At 42.9% G+C, this 18,438-nt stretch overlaps 1 protein-coding gene across 6 annotated transcripts in view; it reads left to right on the plus strand.

Annotated features, from left to right (window-relative positions):
- Positions 1-18,438, plus strand: part of TLK1 (tousled like kinase 1) — a 507,456-nt gene that overhangs the window by 424,218 nt on the left and 64,800 nt on the right. For all 6 annotated transcript variants that reach the window (XM_073633922.1, XM_073633919.1, XM_073633921.1 and 3 more), the window contains 2 exons: positions 10,337-10,408; positions 17,200-17,275. In XM_073633922.1, coding sequence (XP_073490023.1) covers positions 10,337-10,408; positions 17,200-17,275 — 148 coding nt within the window. The remainder of the gene's footprint in view (positions 1-10,336; positions 10,409-17,199; positions 17,276-18,438) is intronic.

Consider the following 18,438-nt stretch of genomic DNA (forward strand, 5'->3'; position numbering starts at 1 on the left):
GGAATTCTCTTTCTTTTTCTCCATTGTGAGAGGAAGGGGATGGCACACATATGTTAACAACAGTACTCCATATATTTGTGATTGGCCATCAGAGTTTACAAGGCACAGATCTGAATGCCTATAATCTGTGCTGTCTAATGACAATGAAATCTTGCTTGTTCAGTTAAAGTGATATTAAAGCAGTGGTTCTCAACCTTTCTAGTGCCGTGACCCCTTGATAAAATGTCCCAAGTTGTGGGGACCCCTAACATTAAAATTATTTTCGTAAGGTGGGGTGTCAGCACCCAAGGCAAGACAAGTAATTTGCGCCCCTAACCCACGGACATTTAGCGTTCTGAGTCCCTTCCACTCGTACAGTATTAAACCCCTTATGGTACATTTTAGGATGTACCACTCTTTCTCTTTGTTCTCCTTTCTTTCCCTTTTAGCTCTCTCTATCCTAATTTCTTGGGGTTTTTTTTCTCATCCCTCTAACTAGCCGTCTTTCTTGTTCTTTCCCTTATTCTTTCTCTCCCCTTTTTTCTTTGTCCCCCTCTCTTTTCCTCTCCCTTCCATGTATTCTCTATTTTTATTCCTTCTCTTACTCCTAGGTGGGGGGGTGGGATGAGTGGCGGTGCTGGGGGGGGGGATCAGTGACAGTGCTGCTGGACTTTTTGGTGTCTCGTAGCAGTGACACCAATGTTGGCATCAGATAGGGTCTCCTTCAGCCTCTCCCACTTCACATTCCTCACCAGTCAGCTGGCCTCTAGTCTCTGCCCCCCTACCATGCCGTGAACTGAATGGGTGGCTGCATAGAGGCTGAGTGGGCGGCCTCCAGGAACAGCCCAGCTCGGCGGCCACAGGCTCCAGGGACAGCCCTGCTGGGCAGCTGCGAAAAGGCTGGGAGAGTGGTGCGGGCTTCAGGAACAGCCCAGGATTCGGTGACTCCTGGCAAATCATCATTTGACCCCCAGGTTGAGAACCACTGTATTAAAGCCTTGTTTGTTATTTTAAAAAAAAAATGTTCTACTTCCCTGCTCTGTGCAGTGGTTTTGCACCAAGCAGCCTGGATCCTCCTCTTTTCGGGTCCCATGCTGATGCTCCTGGCCCCTCCCTCCTGCTGGGTGCACCCAAGCAGGCATGCTCCTGAGCAGCGGCTCTGTGTGCTCTGAGCCGCGGCTCGGCCCAGCCCCCTCCGTCTTCTGATTGGCTCACTGGCTTTGATCAGGAGTGCAAATCCCTGGAGAGGCAAGGCTCTTGTGGACTTAGCTGGATCAAGAGGGGGCTCAGGTAAGTATTAGGGGAGCTGCTGCACACAGAACATGTTTTACCTTCATGTGTAGAATGCATGAAGGTAAAAAAACTTGTGCCTTTACAACCACTTCAAAGTATAATTAAAGGATTTTTTTTTTTGGGGGGGGGGGGGGGTTAGAACACCTGTCAATGTTTTATTGCTGCCTGTGCCCCAGTTACGGAGATTCTCTCTCTTTATTTGTCCTGGTGACCGTTATCACTAAAAGTAAAAGAAAATCTTCGGTTGTCACCAGAGCAGGAATAGAGGGGAAATCTTCCATTGCGGGACACTAATTTATGTGACAACCAGGGATTTCTTCACTTTGGGGGAATTCCTCTCACTTCCTGTTTTGGCAGTGGGACAGGAAGTGAAGGGAAATCTCCCAAACTGGACACATATAGCAAAAAAACCCTGAAAGGGGTAATTCTCCCCTACTTTTTCCACAATGGGAAAAAAAAAAGTTTTGCTAATTCTACATTAAGATTTGAAATTGAAAGATACTTCTGATAAATGTCCCCTATTGTTTGCACGCCACGCGTACTCAATGTAAACTTAGTGCTACTTAACGGCACCCCAGAACACTCTGCCATTGAAGGATGTAGGGCTACAGTAATGGGTAAAATTTGACATCTGCCTTTTAAATTCTGCTGTCTCCATAGACTGAACTTCTCACTACAGAGATCTGCATTTGGTGTGATAACCACTTTTATGTTCTAATAGCATGGTGATGTGTGGCATAGTTGTGTAGCTCGTGATTGCTGATCTGTGTATAAATCAGTTAGAGTAGTGTAGAGGGCACCGACTGGTCACTTCCATTTGTCAGGCAATGGCGTACAAGCACTCTTCCTGGGCCTTTGTTACTGTCTCCCAGTAATTTATATCCGATGACAGGGAAAGTCACAAGTGCTTCATTCAAGTCTGTAGCTCATGGCACAAGTTTCCTGAGCAGTTTAAGGTTGTGTCATTCATTAACCCTTTCTTGTCAAGCTGGCAGTAATGCCTTTTTTTTTGGTTTTTTTTTTTTTTTTTTTTGCTACTATTTTTTTTTTTTTTTTTAATGATTCTGTCCTGTCAATACTCTGGCTTGCACTCTGCAGTGCTATAGCAGACACCCAGAGCTACAAGATGGTTGAACTGGCTTTGTTATCTGAATGAGAACCAAGCCTGCTGGAAGAAGCATTGAGTCCTCCTCCCTGAATTGTAAACACGGACTATTGCCAGGTTTTAGGTGTCGCTGGAAGTTTTTTCATGTTGTAATGCACACAGACCAGAAGTGATTGTTCATGGCTAATTCCTGTGAAGATGGCATGGAAAAGGCACGTATCATTACACTCGGAGAGTGCCTGTGGTTTCCTAGTGAGTCTGTAGTGGATTGCACCAAGGCTTCTTAAAGGGAGCGTGCACATTTTATTTCTATGTAATGTTGTGGGGTTTTTTTTGTTTTGTTATTTAATTTTTGTGGTTTTTAAACCATTTATGCACAGCTATCAACCTAGAATCATGCTTCCCTTTTTTTTTTTTTTTTTTTTTTTTTTTTAATTGGTCAGCTGTTATTTTTAAAATCTGTTGCAGGGACCATTCCATTGCATTAAGTGCATGTGAACCCTGCATTTTACAATTATGCAGGGTATTGTTGGAGGCATATAGCATTAATAATGCATATGGTTAACTATGAAACTGATCCTTTTTATCTTCATTTTTTTATGTTTGCATCACTGATTCTGCACCTGCAAGCCAGTTCAGTCATCGCGGAAAGAAGCTGGCCATACACTGTTAATTTTTTTTAATTTTTTTTTTTGTTCATCCGGTGGGCTGAATGGAAAAAGATTTCTCCATACAAATGAGGTGGATGGAAGAACAAAGCCCCAGCCCCACAACCCCAACTTTCTCCCCTCAGGGACATTGTATTCTGGCTGCAAGCAAAGTGTATGGCCAGCTTTAGCCTTGACTGTAGATGGTAAGAGCAGCTGTTTATCCACATTTATTAATTATAATTATTATTTATTACAGCAAAGGGGTGTTATCTGCACCTCATTGGCTTCCATCACTGAAATGATCATGCATGCTGTGCAGTGGCTCTGATTCCTGTAGGTCGTACAGGAATGTGACCATGTTTTAGCACAGGGCTTGACAAATTTGCTTTGGACTCTGCTCACCGCTTGTCTCCACCACCGTGTGCGGGAGCTAGAGGGGAGGGGTGGGCCACTGTGTGCACAGATTGACTTGCGCCTGGTCGGGTAGGTTGGGGGGGGGGGGAAGAGTGAGAGGTAGCCTTTTCGCACAGCGGGTCTGCTGGGGGAGGGGGTGGAGAGTGCATGGGGGTGATGGTATGTAGGGAGGAAGGGGAAAACTTTGGCCCTGTTGCTGGTAAGCAGCAGAGCTGGATTTTTTTTTTTTTTTTTTAGCATGTTGAAACTGGGTTGGCTTCCCGGCTCCCGGAGTTGCATGTCTAGGTTGGTGGGGGTGGCTCGCGCCTGGTGCCAGCGGTTGGTGGGCTGACGAGGGTCCAGGTGGGACACGGTTTCTGGTTGCCATGGCGACATGGCATTTGTCACGCCCTGATGTACCGTGTACTGAAATCGATGTTTTCATGCGTGGGTTTACATTTTGTACATGTGTATATGGGGGAATGGGGGGGGGGGGGGGTTTATGTTCTTTGGGTGTAACTTAATTTTTTGTTTTTTCATCACATATATTTTTTGGTGACAGGTTCTATTTAATGAGATATCCAGGGCCTGAAAGACCCTGCATGTCTTCTCTGTGCTCCACTGGATGTAATTCAGTACAGATCGCACTGCATTACATTCTTTCCCGGCCTCGATGGGACACTGGGCCAGGGACACTGACAAGGGGGATCCGGAAGTGATGTCATACACGTCGCTTTCAGTTCAGGAACAAGATGGAGAGGAGAATGGACGTGTGTCTCCTCCTTTCCCACTACCCGGCGGCACCTGCTATGTCTGTCACAGGCCCACAGATGGGCAAGCGGAGCTCGGGATACATAGTGGGAAGGTGTGCACGCAGGGAGGGGGGCACACTACTGGCGTGTGTATAAGCTTCCATCGGACAAGTAAGTCTGATGCATGTCCCGGGCATCGGGTGATCTAAATTATGAATCCCTGCAGTGAATGGGCTAACAAAAGCTCAGGGTGCAATTTCTAGTGTGACCTGGCGCCTGGGATTTGTCGAGCCTTGTTTTAACATTTACTAATATTTTAGTATTTTTACTTGCTTACCAGAGTTGCTAGCGCTGAAATCTGTTAAGCAGATACAGGGGGTCCCCTACTTACAAACATCCGACTTACAAACGACTCGTACTTACAAACGGAGGGAGACAACAGGAAGTGAGAGGAAATCTACCCCTAGGAAGGGAAATTCACTCCTGTAAGAGTTAATTTGGTAAAAAGGTGTCTCCACTGATGCTTTATCACCTATCCTTATTTCCCTAATAACCCCAAATTTTCAAAATCCAATTGTCATTGGGACAGAAAGTGAGGTGAAATCTTCTGAACAGGGGCACAGACAGCAAAACAAATGTTACAGGGGTGATAACCCTTCCCTATGCTATCTACAAAACTTAAAAATAGATTTTTTTGGCTGGAGCTACACTTAAAAAATGTACCTGTTCCGACTTACAAACAGATTCAACTTAAGAACAAACCTAAAGTCCCTATCTTGTTTGTAACCCGGGGACCCCCTGTAGTCTGTTTTACCAGTATACAGCATGTTCTATTCAACACTGTGATAGCTGCCTCTAGACTTCAGATGGTGGCCTGTCATGTATGCGTTTATGCCGAGAAAGAAGAGGGTCAAGTGCTAAGATGCCGGCTTTTCTTGGGGGAGGGGAAAGAGTTGTGATGAGCTGAGAAGGTCTGTCCAGGCCAACTGATTCTTTTGCTTAGACAGGTCACATCAGTAAAGGCTGCGAAGGAAACACATAAATAACAGTTTCCGGCTCCGATCATACAGTGCCTTGAAAAGGTATTCATACCCCTTGAAATTTTCCACGTTTTGTCATGTTACAACCAAAAACATACATGTATTTTATTGGGATTTTATGTGATAGACCAACACAAAGTGGCACATAATTGTGAAGTGGAGGGAAAATGATAAAGGTTTTCAAATTTTTTTTTACTAGTATCTAAAAAGCGCAGCATGCGTTTGTATTCAGCCCACTTACTCTGATACCCCCGACTAAAATCTAGTGGAACCAATTGCCTTCAGAAGTCACCTAATTGGTAAATAGAGTCCATCTGTGTGTAATTTAATCTCAGTATAAATACAACTGTTCTGTGAATCCTTCATTTGATTGTTGGCAAACCTTAGTGAACAAACCGCATCATGAAGGCCAAGGAACACACCAGACAGGTCAGGGATAAAGTTGTGGAGACCCTTAAAGCAGGGTTAGGTTATAAAAAAAAATCCCAAGCTTGAACATCTCACAGAGCACTGATCAATCCATCATCAGAAAATGGAAAGAGTATGGCACAACTGCAAACCTACCAAGACATTGCTGTCCACCTAAACTGACAGGCCGGGCAAGGAGAGCATTCATAAGAGAAGCAGCCCAGAGTCCCATGGTAACTGGAGGAGCTGCAGAGATCCACAGCTCGGGTGGGAGAATCTGTCCACAGGATAACTATTAGTCGTGCACTTCACAAATCTGGTCTTTCTGGAAGAGTGGCAAGAAGAAAGCCATAAGAAGTCCTGTTTGCAGTTTGCAAGAAGCCATGTGGAGGACGCAACAAAAATGTGAAAGAAGGTGCTCTGGTCAGATGAGACTAAAATTGAACTTTTTGGCCTAAAAGCAAAACGCTATGTGTGGTGGAAAACTAATACTGCACATCACCCTGAGCACACCATCCCCACCATGAAACATGGTGGCACCATCATGTTGTGGGGATGCTTTTCTTCAGCAGGGACAGGGAGGCTGGTCAGAGTTGATAGGAAGATGGATGGAGTCAAATACATGGCAATCTTAGAAGAAAACCTGTTAGATTCTGCAAAAGACTAGGGAGGAAGTTCACGTTCCAGGAGGACAGCGACTGTAAACATACAGCCAGAACTACAATGGAATGGTTTAGATCAAAGCATATTTGTGTGTTAGAAGGGCCCAGTCAAAGTCCAGACCTAAATCCAATTGAGAATCTGTGGCAAGACTTGAAAATTACTGTTCACAGACGCTCTCCATCCAATTTGACAGAGCTTGAGCTATTTTGCAAAGAAGAATGGGCAAAAATGTCACTCTCTAGACGTGCAAAGCAAATGGAGACATCCCCAAAAAGACTTGCAGCTGTAATTGCAGTGAAAGGTGGTATTTACTCAGGGGGACTGAATATAAATGCACACCACACTTTTCACATATTTATTTGAAAACCATTTATCATTTTGCTTCCACTTGACAATTATGTGCAACTTTGTATTGGTCTATCACATAAAATCCCAATAAAATACATTTATGTTTTTTGGTTGTACCATGACAAATGTGGAAAATTTCAAGGGGTAAAGTTTCAAGGCACTGTAACCAATTGTTTCGGACAATTGCCTGTAGGTAACTTTCAACTGGGTAGAGCGATTTTTTTTTTTTTTTTTTTTTTTTTTATTGGTTATATCTTTCCCTCACTGCCTCCTGAGGTCTCAACAGACAAAGATTCATGAGGAGTCAGGGTGATAAACAATCACATATAACTTGAGGAGGAAAAAATAAATCGCTCATAATTAATGATGAGGAATATTTAACCACTTGCCGCCCTCCATATAGCAGAAAGACGGCAGCAAAGTGGTTTCAATATCCTGACCGGACGTCATATGATGTGATCAGGATATTAAGCCGCTGCGCGCCCCCGGGGGCACGCATTGCAGCGATTGTTGTTGCGGTGTGTCAGTCTGACACACCGCAACTCCGATCTAGGTATAGAGTCTCTGACTGAGACTCTTTACCACGTGATCAGCCGTGTCCAATCACGGCTGATCACAATGTAAATAGGAAGAGCTGATGATCGGCTTTTCCTCACTCGCATCTGACAGATGCGAGTAGAGGAGAGCCGATTGGCTACTCTCCTGACGGGGGGTCTGTGCTGATTGTTTATCAGCACAGCCCCCCCCTCGGATCCCACCCAGGACCACCATCATGCCACCCAGGACCCCAGGATGACCAGCCACACTGGACCACCAGGTATGCCCCCCTAGACCCCCAGGGAAATACTAATTTGTGCCCAGGCAGCTGCCAATCAGTGCCCACTCACAATGCCTACCACTGCCAGTGCCACCAGGGATGCCTATCAGTGCCTCATATCAGTGCCGTGTATCAGTGTCCGTCCAGTGCCACGTATCAGTGCCGCCTATCAGTGCCACATATAAGAACACATCTTTGCAGCCTTTCAGTGCCCATCAGTGTCTCCAATCAGTGCCACCTATCAATGCCCATCAGTGCTGCATATCAGTGCCCGCTCGTCGGTGCCGCCTTATCAGTGCCTGTCAGTGCCGCCTTATCAGTGCCCATCAGTTAAAGAGAAAACTTACTTATTTACAAAATTTTATAACAGAAACAAAAGCTAAACTTTTATTTTTTTTCAAAATTTATGGTCTTTTTTTTATTTGTTTAGCAAAAAATAAAAACCACAGAGGTGATCAAATACCACTAAAAGAAAGCTCTATTTGTGGGAACAAAATGATAAAAATTTAGTTTGGGTACAGTGATTGATGACCACGCAATTGTCATTCAAACTGCGACAGCACTGAAAGCTGAAAATTGGTCTGGGCAGGAAGGTGTATAAGTGCCCTGTATTGAAGTGGTTAATCACATTTGATTGTGTAAGGAGTTTATTGGCCCCCATTGCTCTTGACATTTTGAGAGTGCTTGCAACCGCTGAAACGCCTTAGAATGAGGCCGCAGCCACTGGGAGAGCCTTCAGGAGTGAGGGATTAGGTAACGGTCTTTTTTTACCGGTTCTCTAGGCATATAACCCTTGCACCAAATACCCCCACTTCAGGGGAGTTTTTTGTTTTCCCTAGGATTCAACTTTTACCATTATTTTTATTTTTTTTAATCTCGACTAGTATCCCTTAGATTAACAAAATACTGTATTCTACATGATTAAAGTTGAAAGCCAGCCTTCCATTCAGTCTTGCACAGTTGTGAAACTGGCTAAGAGAAGGTAGTATTTTTTTTTTTTTTCATTCAAACAGGGCATTGGTTATAGCCTGCAATTCTGATTGAGCGACTGAAATCCAGCACACGGGTTGAATAGAATGCAAGCGATAGAGCGACTTCTGTTTAACCTCAGTACCCATGGATGGATCAAAATTTGGCCGGTTGCTGCTGAAATGGTCAAATTTTGATCCATGTATGACCAGCTGAAATTGCTTACTCTGATTTCACAGCATACTGTGAGCTTCTCACAATGTGCATTAAGCTGCAAAAGGTCAGATGGAGCCTCATTTTCTGGCCTGAGGATGCCCAGCATAATCTAGCTCTCTCTCACTGGCCGCCCCTAGGTGAAGAGTTGAACACCTTTTGAATGTGAAATTTTAAAGAAGCGCTCTGATCACATCATTGGATTGGGACGTATTCATTATTATAGGTTATTTCATCACAGTGTTTTGTGTATATATGAATATCTGTTGCACATTTTATTGTATGCACTGATATATTTTTTAATGGTTATTTTATCATTCTGTGACACACTACTTTGATTTGTTTTTTTCACTTATTTACGGTAGATATTGATATCAGTTGGGAATTGATTGTTTATAATAGGATAGTGCACTGATTTTTAGTTATAGGAGCTGAGAAATATCCTTTGATGTGTTTTAAAAGGCTGTAGAGAAAAGAGGGTTGCGGATTAACAGGTACCACTTAATAGGAGGATTTTTTACATCTCTGTGTATCACCTGAGGTTTTCAACTTTAGTGTGTATACTATGTATAAGGGTTTACTACCACTTCAACCTTACAGTGCGGGGCAGCATCACTGCAAGAGAGGATTTTTACTCTCCAGAGTTCAGCTTTAAGTCACTGACCTGCATAAAGTAAGCAGACAAGGATTTATGATTTTCCTTTCATTTCACTTGCATGCTTTTTTTGGATCTGCGATTCAAAGTAATAAAGTGGTTCTAAAGGCTGAAGGTTTTTTTAAAGTCATCCATTCTATGCATGAAGGTTAAAAACCTTCAGTGTGCAGCTTCCCCCTCAGTCCCCCCCCCTAATACTTACCTGAGCTTGATCCCGATCCAGCGGTGTGCACAAGAGCAGAAGCTCTCCCGGGTCACTGGCTTCTCGGCTCCCGCTGCAGTCAATCACAGCCAGTGCGGAGGAAGTGGGGGGAGTCTGACACATGGAGGCAGCTTAGTAGCGAGCATGCACGAGTACCCCCACAGCACGCAGCTATAGGGTGCTATAGGGGCACTCAGGAGGGGTGAAGGGACCAGAAGCACCAGCGGGGGGGGGGGACCTTAGAAGTGGGGATTGGGGCTTCTCTGTGCAAAACCAATACACAGAGCGGGTAAGTATGGCATGTTTCTTTTTTAAAAAAAAAAAAAAAAAAGCTAAATCTTTTGGCCTAGTACACACAAATTTTGACCTATGTGCATTGCAGCCGGTCCGACAGAAGCCGGCTGTTCGTCTGACTTCTGTCGAAGGCTCATGACCGAAAAAGGTCTGCCAACCAGGCCCTGTAAGAGTACAATAGCACAGCAGGGGATATTGCTGTACTAACATTGGATTGTTAGTACAGCAGCTCTGATCTGAGCTGTCAATTTTCTTTTTCGTTCAGCCCCACTGGGTTGAATGAAAAAGAATTAGCGGCGTGTACAGGGCTTAAAGCCAGAGCCAATCAGACAGCTCGCTTTATTAGTCAGAGATAGCAGTTCTTGAGTTTATTTCTGTACAGGATTCCTTTAGTGCAGAAGTGTGAATAAAGCATTTTCTTTTCCAGGTTTTTTGTTGTATAATAAAAGGTTGATGATATTACGTGTATGACGAAGATGCCATTTCGCTCTGTTTTGCACAGTTTTGTACCTTGTTCATGTTGGTTATTTTCTCCTACCTGTGTTTGTTTTACAGGCCTCAACAAACAATGAAAGCTCTAACCACAGCTTTGGAAGCCTGGGTTCTTTAAGCGACAAAGAGTCAGAGGTATGTTTACAGCGATCGTAGATCCTGAAGGCGTCTGCTTTCCGTATCTGACAAATGTTTATTATTGCCATTTTAAACTTCTCGCAGTGTATTCGGAGACAAAATACCTGTCGGTTCATGTAACAGATGTTTTTATAGTATTTATAGATCCTAATCGCATTACACAACTGTCTGTAATAGCTGCTGTTGATGCATCACATTACCGAACAAGCAGGCAGGTTAAAGAGCCTCTGTGTCTCATAGACACTAGGAGGTTGATTTGCTAAAACTGGAGAGTGCAAAATCTGGTGCAGCTGTCCATGGTAGCCAATCAGCTTCTAACTTCAGCTTGTTCAGTTAAGCTTTGACAATAAAATCTGGAAGCTGCTTTATATGCAGAACTGCACACTCTCCAGTAGAACTGAACAATTATTTTTTTTTAAGAAAAAAAAATTGTGATCGCAATTCAACCCTCCTCACGATCTTAATACAGCATTTCCCCGATTCATCTTAACCTTTTGCCGACCAGCCGCCGTCATTATTATACTGCAGCAGGTTGGCACGGCTGCCCAAACAGCCGTTGGTGTTCGTCGGCCAGTTTAAGAGCTATAGGGGGTGCGCGCCTCGACACCGAAGCCGATGCGCGTGGCCGGCGGCTTCGATGTCCACTGGTGACTTGCGATCGCTCCTCAGAGAGCCTGTTTACATTGACAAATCCCCGTTCTGTCAGGCAAGTAGAGAGAGATCGTCTGTTCCTAGTGATCAGGAACAGCGATCTCTCTCTACTCCCTGTCAGTCCACTCCCCCCACAGTTAGAAACACCTCTAGGGAACACTTAACCCCTTGATCACCCCCTAGCGTTAACCCCTTCCCTGCAAGTGACATTTACACAGTAATCAGTGGCTCTTTATAGCACTGATCGCTGTATAAATGTCAATGGTCCCAAAGAAAGTGTCCGATCTGTCTGCCGCAATGTCGCAGTCCTGCTAAGAATCACTGATCACCGCCATTACTAGTAAAAAAAAAAAAAAAAAGTATAATAAAAATGGCATGAATATATCCCCTATTTTGTAGACGCTATAACTTTTGTGCAAGATAATCAATATACGCTTATTGCAATTTTTTTTTTTTTTTTTTTTTTTTTTTTACAAATACACATATTAGCCTAAACTGATGAAGAATTTTTTTTTTTTAACTTTTTTTTGGAAATTTATTATAGCAAAAAGTAAAAAATATTGTTTTTTTTTTTTTTCCAAATTATCGCTCTTTTTTTTGTTTATAGTGCAAAAAATAAAAACTGCGGAGGTGATCAAATACCACAGAAAGAAAGCTCTATTTGAGGGGAAAAAAAAGAACGTAAATTTTGTTTGTGTACAGCTTTGCATGACCGTGCAATTGTCAGTTAAAGCGACGCAGTGCCGTATCTCAAAAAATGGCCAGGTCAGGAACCGGGTAAATCCTTTCTGGGGCTGAGAGGGCAGAGCCGGGCAGAGCTGTCAAAAGAAAAAAAAAAAAAAAAACTCAACCGGCCAACCATGTAGCGCTCGGTTTCTTTAGATCAAAGGGATGAACTTCTGTCTGTAAATGAGGTCAGTTTAACCACTTAAAGACTAAACCTTTTTTTTGACACTTGCAAGTTTAAAATCAGTATTGTTTTTCTAGCAAATTACTTAGAACCCCCAAACATATATATTTTTTATCAGAGGCCCTAGAGAATAAAATGGAGATCGTTGCAATATTTTGTGTCACACTATTTGCGCAGCGGTCTTTCAAAAGCAATTTTTTAGGAAAAAATACGCTTCAATTAATTAAAAAAAAAAAAAAAATAAACAGTCAAGTTAGCCCAATTTTTTTGTATAATGTGAAAGATGATGTTATGCTGCGAGAATCGTGATCTTTATTCTGAGCAAAACAAATGTGATTTTCATTTTATCCAGAATCGTGCAGCTCTACTCTCCAGTTTTCAGTAAATCCCCCCCGTCGTTTTATCACTTTTCCGCTATCGATATAAATAGAGATTAACCCCTTCTCTGCCAGAGCTGTTTTTGCGTGTTTCCTTTTTTTTTTTTTTTTTGGGACACGTGCTTAAAAAAAAAACATTTTAGCCCTGAATATTTCATAAAACCTCCCAAACATCATATATTTTCTGTAAGTAGACACCCTAGAGGATAAAATAGTGGTGGTTCCAATTTTTTATGTCACACGATATTACCACAAAATACACTAAAGTTAATTTTAGGGCACACAAACTTAACAAATTGCCCACTTTTTGGTGAAATCTTAAAGATGAGGTTGCGCCAAGTAAATGAATATCTAACATGTCAAATCTTAAATTTGCGTACACCTGTGAAATGGCGACAAACTTCAGTACCTTTTATTTTCCATAGGAGTCACTTTAAAAGCCTCCTATAGGTCATCAGTTTAGTATTAGAGGAGGTCTGGTGCTAGAATTATTGCTGTCACTCTGACGTGTGCGGCAATATGTAGCGTGTATCGCGATCGACTTGGGTGCCCGCGACGCGTGCGTTTGCTTTTATACATGTGTGTATATGTGGGGGTGAGGGAGGACCTCAAAAATTTGGGGGGGGGGGGGGGGGAGATTTTATGGTCTTGGATGTAACTTTAATGTTTAGCTGTTAAAATTATTTTTTTTTTCTACTTAACCCCTTTATGCCTCAGTCTTTTTCTGACATTTGTTGCTTACAAGTAAAATCTGTATTTTTTGCTAGAAAATGACTTTGAACACCCTAACATATGAAAAAAAAAAATATAAATATATATACACACAAATGGGCACTGACTGGCACCATTATAGAACTAATAAAATCAGTGATGCCCAGCAATGCCACCCACCAGTGTTATCAGTGGCCCTCAGTGCCACATATCAGTGCCGCCTATCAGAGCCCATCATCAGTGCCACCTCATTGGTGCCCATCGTTGCAGCCATATCAGTGCCCATCATTAAAGAAGAAAACGTACTTATTTACAAAAAAAATTAAGAGAAACAAAGAAACTTTTTTTTTTTTTCAAAATTTTCGGTCTTTTTTTATTGGTTGCGCAAAGATGATCAAATGCCACCAAAAGAAAGCTCTATTTGTGGGAACAGAATGATAAAAAATTTGTTTGGGTACAGTGCTGCATGACCGCGCAATTGTCATTCAAATTGCGACAGCCCTGAAAGCTGAAAATTGGCTTGGGCAGGAAGGTGTATAAGTGCCTGGTATTGAAGTCGTTAAAAAAATCTCCAAAGGTGACCATGTAAAAATTTCTACAGGTTGCCAGTTTAGCGTTACAGAGGAGGTCTTGCACTAGAATTATTGCTCTTGCACTAACGATCGTGGCGATATCTCTCATGTGTGGTTTGAACACAGTTTACATTTGCGGGCACGCTCTTATTTATTTTACTTTTTATTTTATAATTTTTTTACACTGTGACCTTGTGACAGTAATAGGCAGTGACAGGTACTCTTTATAGAGGGATCTGGGGTCTATAAGACCCCAAAATCCTCCTTTGCACTTAAAAGCATTTAAAACGCCAAGTTTGGCAGTTATAAATATTGTCATTTTTTTAAATTTGGCACCTTTAAGTCTTCAGTAAACCGGAAGTGAAGTCATGACACGCTTCCCGATGACTAGATCTGAGACCCGTTTGAAGCCTATCATGGCTTCGTTTGGGTTCCCGGCCAGCCGGCAGATGTGCCTGTTGGTTGCTTGGGCCTCCCAGTGGGACAGGAGAGCCCGGGTGAGACGCGGAAGTTCCCTCCTGCAGCTGCTTGGGATAACAGCCGAGCGTCCTCTTAGTCGCGTTGATTGTTATCACAAGAAAGCGGATCCTTGACTTTAAAAAAAAAAAAAAAAAAAACGGTACCGGGGTGATGCATGCAGCTGCATGCATTAATTACCCCTGTGCAACCGCTTCAAGTCAAAGGCCGCATATTTGTGTTACGTTGGCATGAAGGGGTTACAGAGGAGTTTCGGCCTGTTTAAAAAAAAAAAAAAAAAAGGCAGCAGCTACACATACTATAGCTGCTGACTTTTAATAAGGGGTAACTTACCTGTCCAGGGATCCCACGATGTCGGCACTCCAAGCCGATCCATCCATTGCCTCCAGGAGCAGGCGTTGGCATCTTCACTAAGAGAAAAAGGAAGTGAAGCCTTGCGGCTTCACAGCCTGTTTCCTAATGCGCATGCTGCGTGAGTCGGGTTGCGCTTTCTGAGCGGTCCCGCTGTCTTCTGGGACCTGTGTGTCTCCCAGAAGGCAGCGGGGGGGGAGTGGCCAGAAATTTAGAAGATTGCTGCACAATGTTTGTGGCGATCTTACCCGGAAGTGAAAGCGGGTACCTGGTTTTGACTGGTTTTAAAGCTCCGCTTTAACTTTTTTTTCCCATCGCATAAGGGACATAAAGTCCCCTTTTGTGATGATTTTGACAGGTCTCTTTAATGAGACATCCATGTCTCCCCTGTGCTCCACTGAATGTAATGTAATGCAATGCAGATCGAATTGCAAAACATTTTTTCCCAGCCAAGCTGGCCGGGGACGCTGCGAGGCTGGCCCACATGTGACGTGGTCCGCCACAAGGAGGAGAGGAGCGCGGACAAGTGTCTGCTTTTGTCCCTACCCTCTACCCAGCAGCACCTGCTATGTTGGTCAGGGGCCTGCAGATGGACAAGCGGAGCCCAGGATATGGGATATGGGGGGCACCATTACCAGCGGTGTGGAAGCACTTGGATGGCTGCGCTGCCCTGGAATGCTTCCACCAGACAGGCATGATCCTGCTTGTCAGATTTACATGTAATCCTGGTAGTTCTAACTACTGGGAATGTGTTTAAACCCTCCGCTGTCCGCTCCATACAATGTATGGACCTGGCAGCGAAAGGGTTAAAGGACAATGTAAACAAAAGTATTTAAAACGCATTTTCCATTCATGATGGGATTTTCAGCATTGCAGGGGATTATCAAAATGAAGGATAATTAATTATTATGCAGGTGGCATAGTGAGCGGGTATGTTTTCTAGTGCCTAGCTGGCATCCTGTCCAGCCATTCTGTAATAGTAAACTTCCTTCACTGACTTTATAACCACAAGTCAGCCAAGAAATAGCTGCTTTACCCCTTATACTTTAGGTCACTTCTTTAGAGAATAAGGATAAACTCCGGCGTGTTCGCACACTCCACGTGCAGAGCCCGCCAGCAAGTCGGTGCTGCGCTAATCACAGGCAGTGAGACATTTCCCGATGCGCGGCTGCAGAGATCCCAAAGCACACATTCCTGAGGAATTATTCTGGATGTCAGTGGACGCTGCAGTGACCACCGGCTGGAAACCATGGACATTCAAAGCAGAAAGTATGTCACCGGCACACCAAAGATCTCCAGAACGGGTCCAAAGCTTTGTTCTGTAATCGCATCAATGTTACAGAAGCAATGATTTGGTGCCTCACAAGACACCGTCATCAGGTCAGTCACATGTCTGAATAAAGCTTTGAACCCGTTCTGGAGATCTTTGGTGTGCTGGTGCATACTTTCTGCTAAGAAAAACTGACTTGCTGGTTGGATCACCATATGAAAATAGAAAAAACATCACATCTAAGAATTGGTAAGCTGCAATTTAAAAAAAGGTTTGCTTTTAGGTTTAATTCTGCACTCAGATTTTGACCAGCTGCTGAATTCATATATGGCTAAGCCTTCCAATTCATAATTTATTGCGATTTTGTGTTCTGTTACCTGGAAGCTCTAACAAGCCTGGCCTGTATGATCTTTGTTTCCGGTTTTGTTTTGGAATTTTTACGGAAAAGTGCAATTTTTTTTGTGTTTTTAAAGTTGTATGGTGAGCACAGGAGATGTTAAAGTGGTAGTAAACTGCACCTTTATCTTTGCACCTTTTTTTTTTTTTTTTTCCCTTTTTTAAAATTTTTTTTAAGCCCTACAAGACAATGGTATGCTGATACAGCTGAAAGGGCTTCCATCTTCCCCTGGTCTTCCTTCTGGGTTTGGGTGTTCTGACCGACTGGCCGCGATGTGATGATGTCACGGACCAGGGTACAGAGCTCTAAAGGGACGGCATGGGTATGCGTCCCTTTAGAGCGCATTCACCAGTGACATAACCGGCTACATGCAGTGTGAATATCTCCTAAACAGTGCAAGTTTAGGAGATATTTACTGTACTTACAGGTAAACCTTATTAAAGGCTTGCCTGTAGGTACAAGTTAAAAAAAATAGTTTACTACCACTTTTAAACATCTAAACACTAACAAATGCTACGTTGAATTTTTGGTGAATTGACCTTGTACCTCTTTCAGCTGAATTGGGTCCATAAATTAACCTGTTGGGTTTGCCCACCCAGATCAAAGATTTGTAGAACCTCCTCCTTCCCCCATGTGATAGTGCTTTGACCTGTTGACTCCATGGGTAGAGAGGAAGAAGATTTATTGCCCCCCCCATACAAAAGTTACCAGATATTTCACAGGGCTCTGGCTGGCAGGGGAGAATTTGAAAGTAAATACCTATACCAGAGGGCGCAGCCTATTGGGTCAGCCTGTAAATATGGTTGGAGACCAAGTTTTTTTTGTTTTTTCAAGGCCTTTTCTGGGATATCGGTGACTGGCATGGGACATCCAGGTTCAAAATACGATTTCCCCAAAACGCACTAATGGCTATAAGGATCACCAATACAGACATAATCTCACACATTTTTACTGTGATGTACATGATTAATTATGTATTAAATATCCTTGCAACAGTTTTTTTCCTTCAATTGAAGTTCAACTTTATTGTCTCTTATCAGAAATGTATCATCTCTTTTCTCCTGTCCTCCAGACTCCAGAAAAGAAACAGCCAGACTCTTCACGGGGGAGGAAGAGGAAAGCAGAGCATCAGAGTGAAAGCAGTCAAGGTAATAAACTATTTTAACTTTTATGCAATTCATTTAAATGTGGGTACAAATTCCTCCGTAGGACTGGGCACCACCCTGCCTGTATATGGTATTCGATATTTCCTCTCTGCAGTCAAAAGCGATCCACTAATTACACTGGATCCAGTAGAAGCTGTGCCAAAAGTGTCATTGCTGACCGGTATTTCCAAGTCACCAGTTTGTCAGATGGACACTATTTATCTGCTTTTAAAATAGATCTCCTTCCAATTTATTTCACAATGCTCTACTCATTATTTAATGCAGCATCTTGCAGTGCATCTGTTCCTGACATGTCGGTGACATTCTGTCTAATCATCCTATACATGCGGCATTTCTGACCTTTTGATTCTCTGGACAGCAAGAAGAAAATATTATATTGGAACACCAAATATTTTATTGGCTGTAATCTCTATTTTATCACAAACTGAAGCAAAATGTGTGCTTTATATGTATTAAAGCAGTCCTACACTGCATCTGAGCACCACAAATCAAAAACACAATTTTAATTTGTTTTTTAATATTCATAGAAAACTCACTCGCCTATCCATGTCTCCATGCTTTATGTTACTTAAAAGTAACTTTGAACCCCCCCCCCAGCACTTCTGCCCATGGCCTACTTAAGTATGGGCAGATGATTCATGCAGCATATACTTCCTGGAATCCATCTGCCCTTAGCTCCGGCATGCAGTAAGGAGGGAGTGCTTGGCTGAGAAAGCCCCTCCTTCCCTCCTGAAGACTCCTGGGATAGATAAAATCATTTGCCTAGGCATGGAAACCAGGAAGTAACTAAAGAAATGTGGGGGGAAAAAAAAGTTTAAAACAAGTAAATATGATATACTTTCTTATCTATTTAATAATGCTAGCAGCATAAGGATTAAAAATGGTCAATTTTGACTGAGAGTGAAGTTCCACTTTAAGGATGCTAATGTGCGTTTCCCTGCATGGATTGCTTCCTTGCCAGCCTGTTTTCATGTTGGTTGCTAACCTATTGTATAGTGTTTTGTCCCCAAAGCACACTTATGATATTGTAATGTAAAACAAAATGCATTTGAATATTGATAGTGGGCATTTGTTAGTGGGCTATACACCTGTCTGGTATGTTGCTCCAGGCCAGCCAAAGATCAGTTGCATTGAAAGATGTGAAG

The sequence above is a fragment of the Aquarana catesbeiana genome, linkage group LG06 (genome assembly GCF_042186555.1).
Source record: "Aquarana catesbeiana isolate 2022-GZ linkage group LG06, ASM4218655v1, whole genome shotgun sequence".
In the NCBI taxonomy this organism is placed as follows: Eukaryota; Metazoa; Chordata; class Amphibia; order Anura; family Ranidae; genus Aquarana; species Aquarana catesbeiana.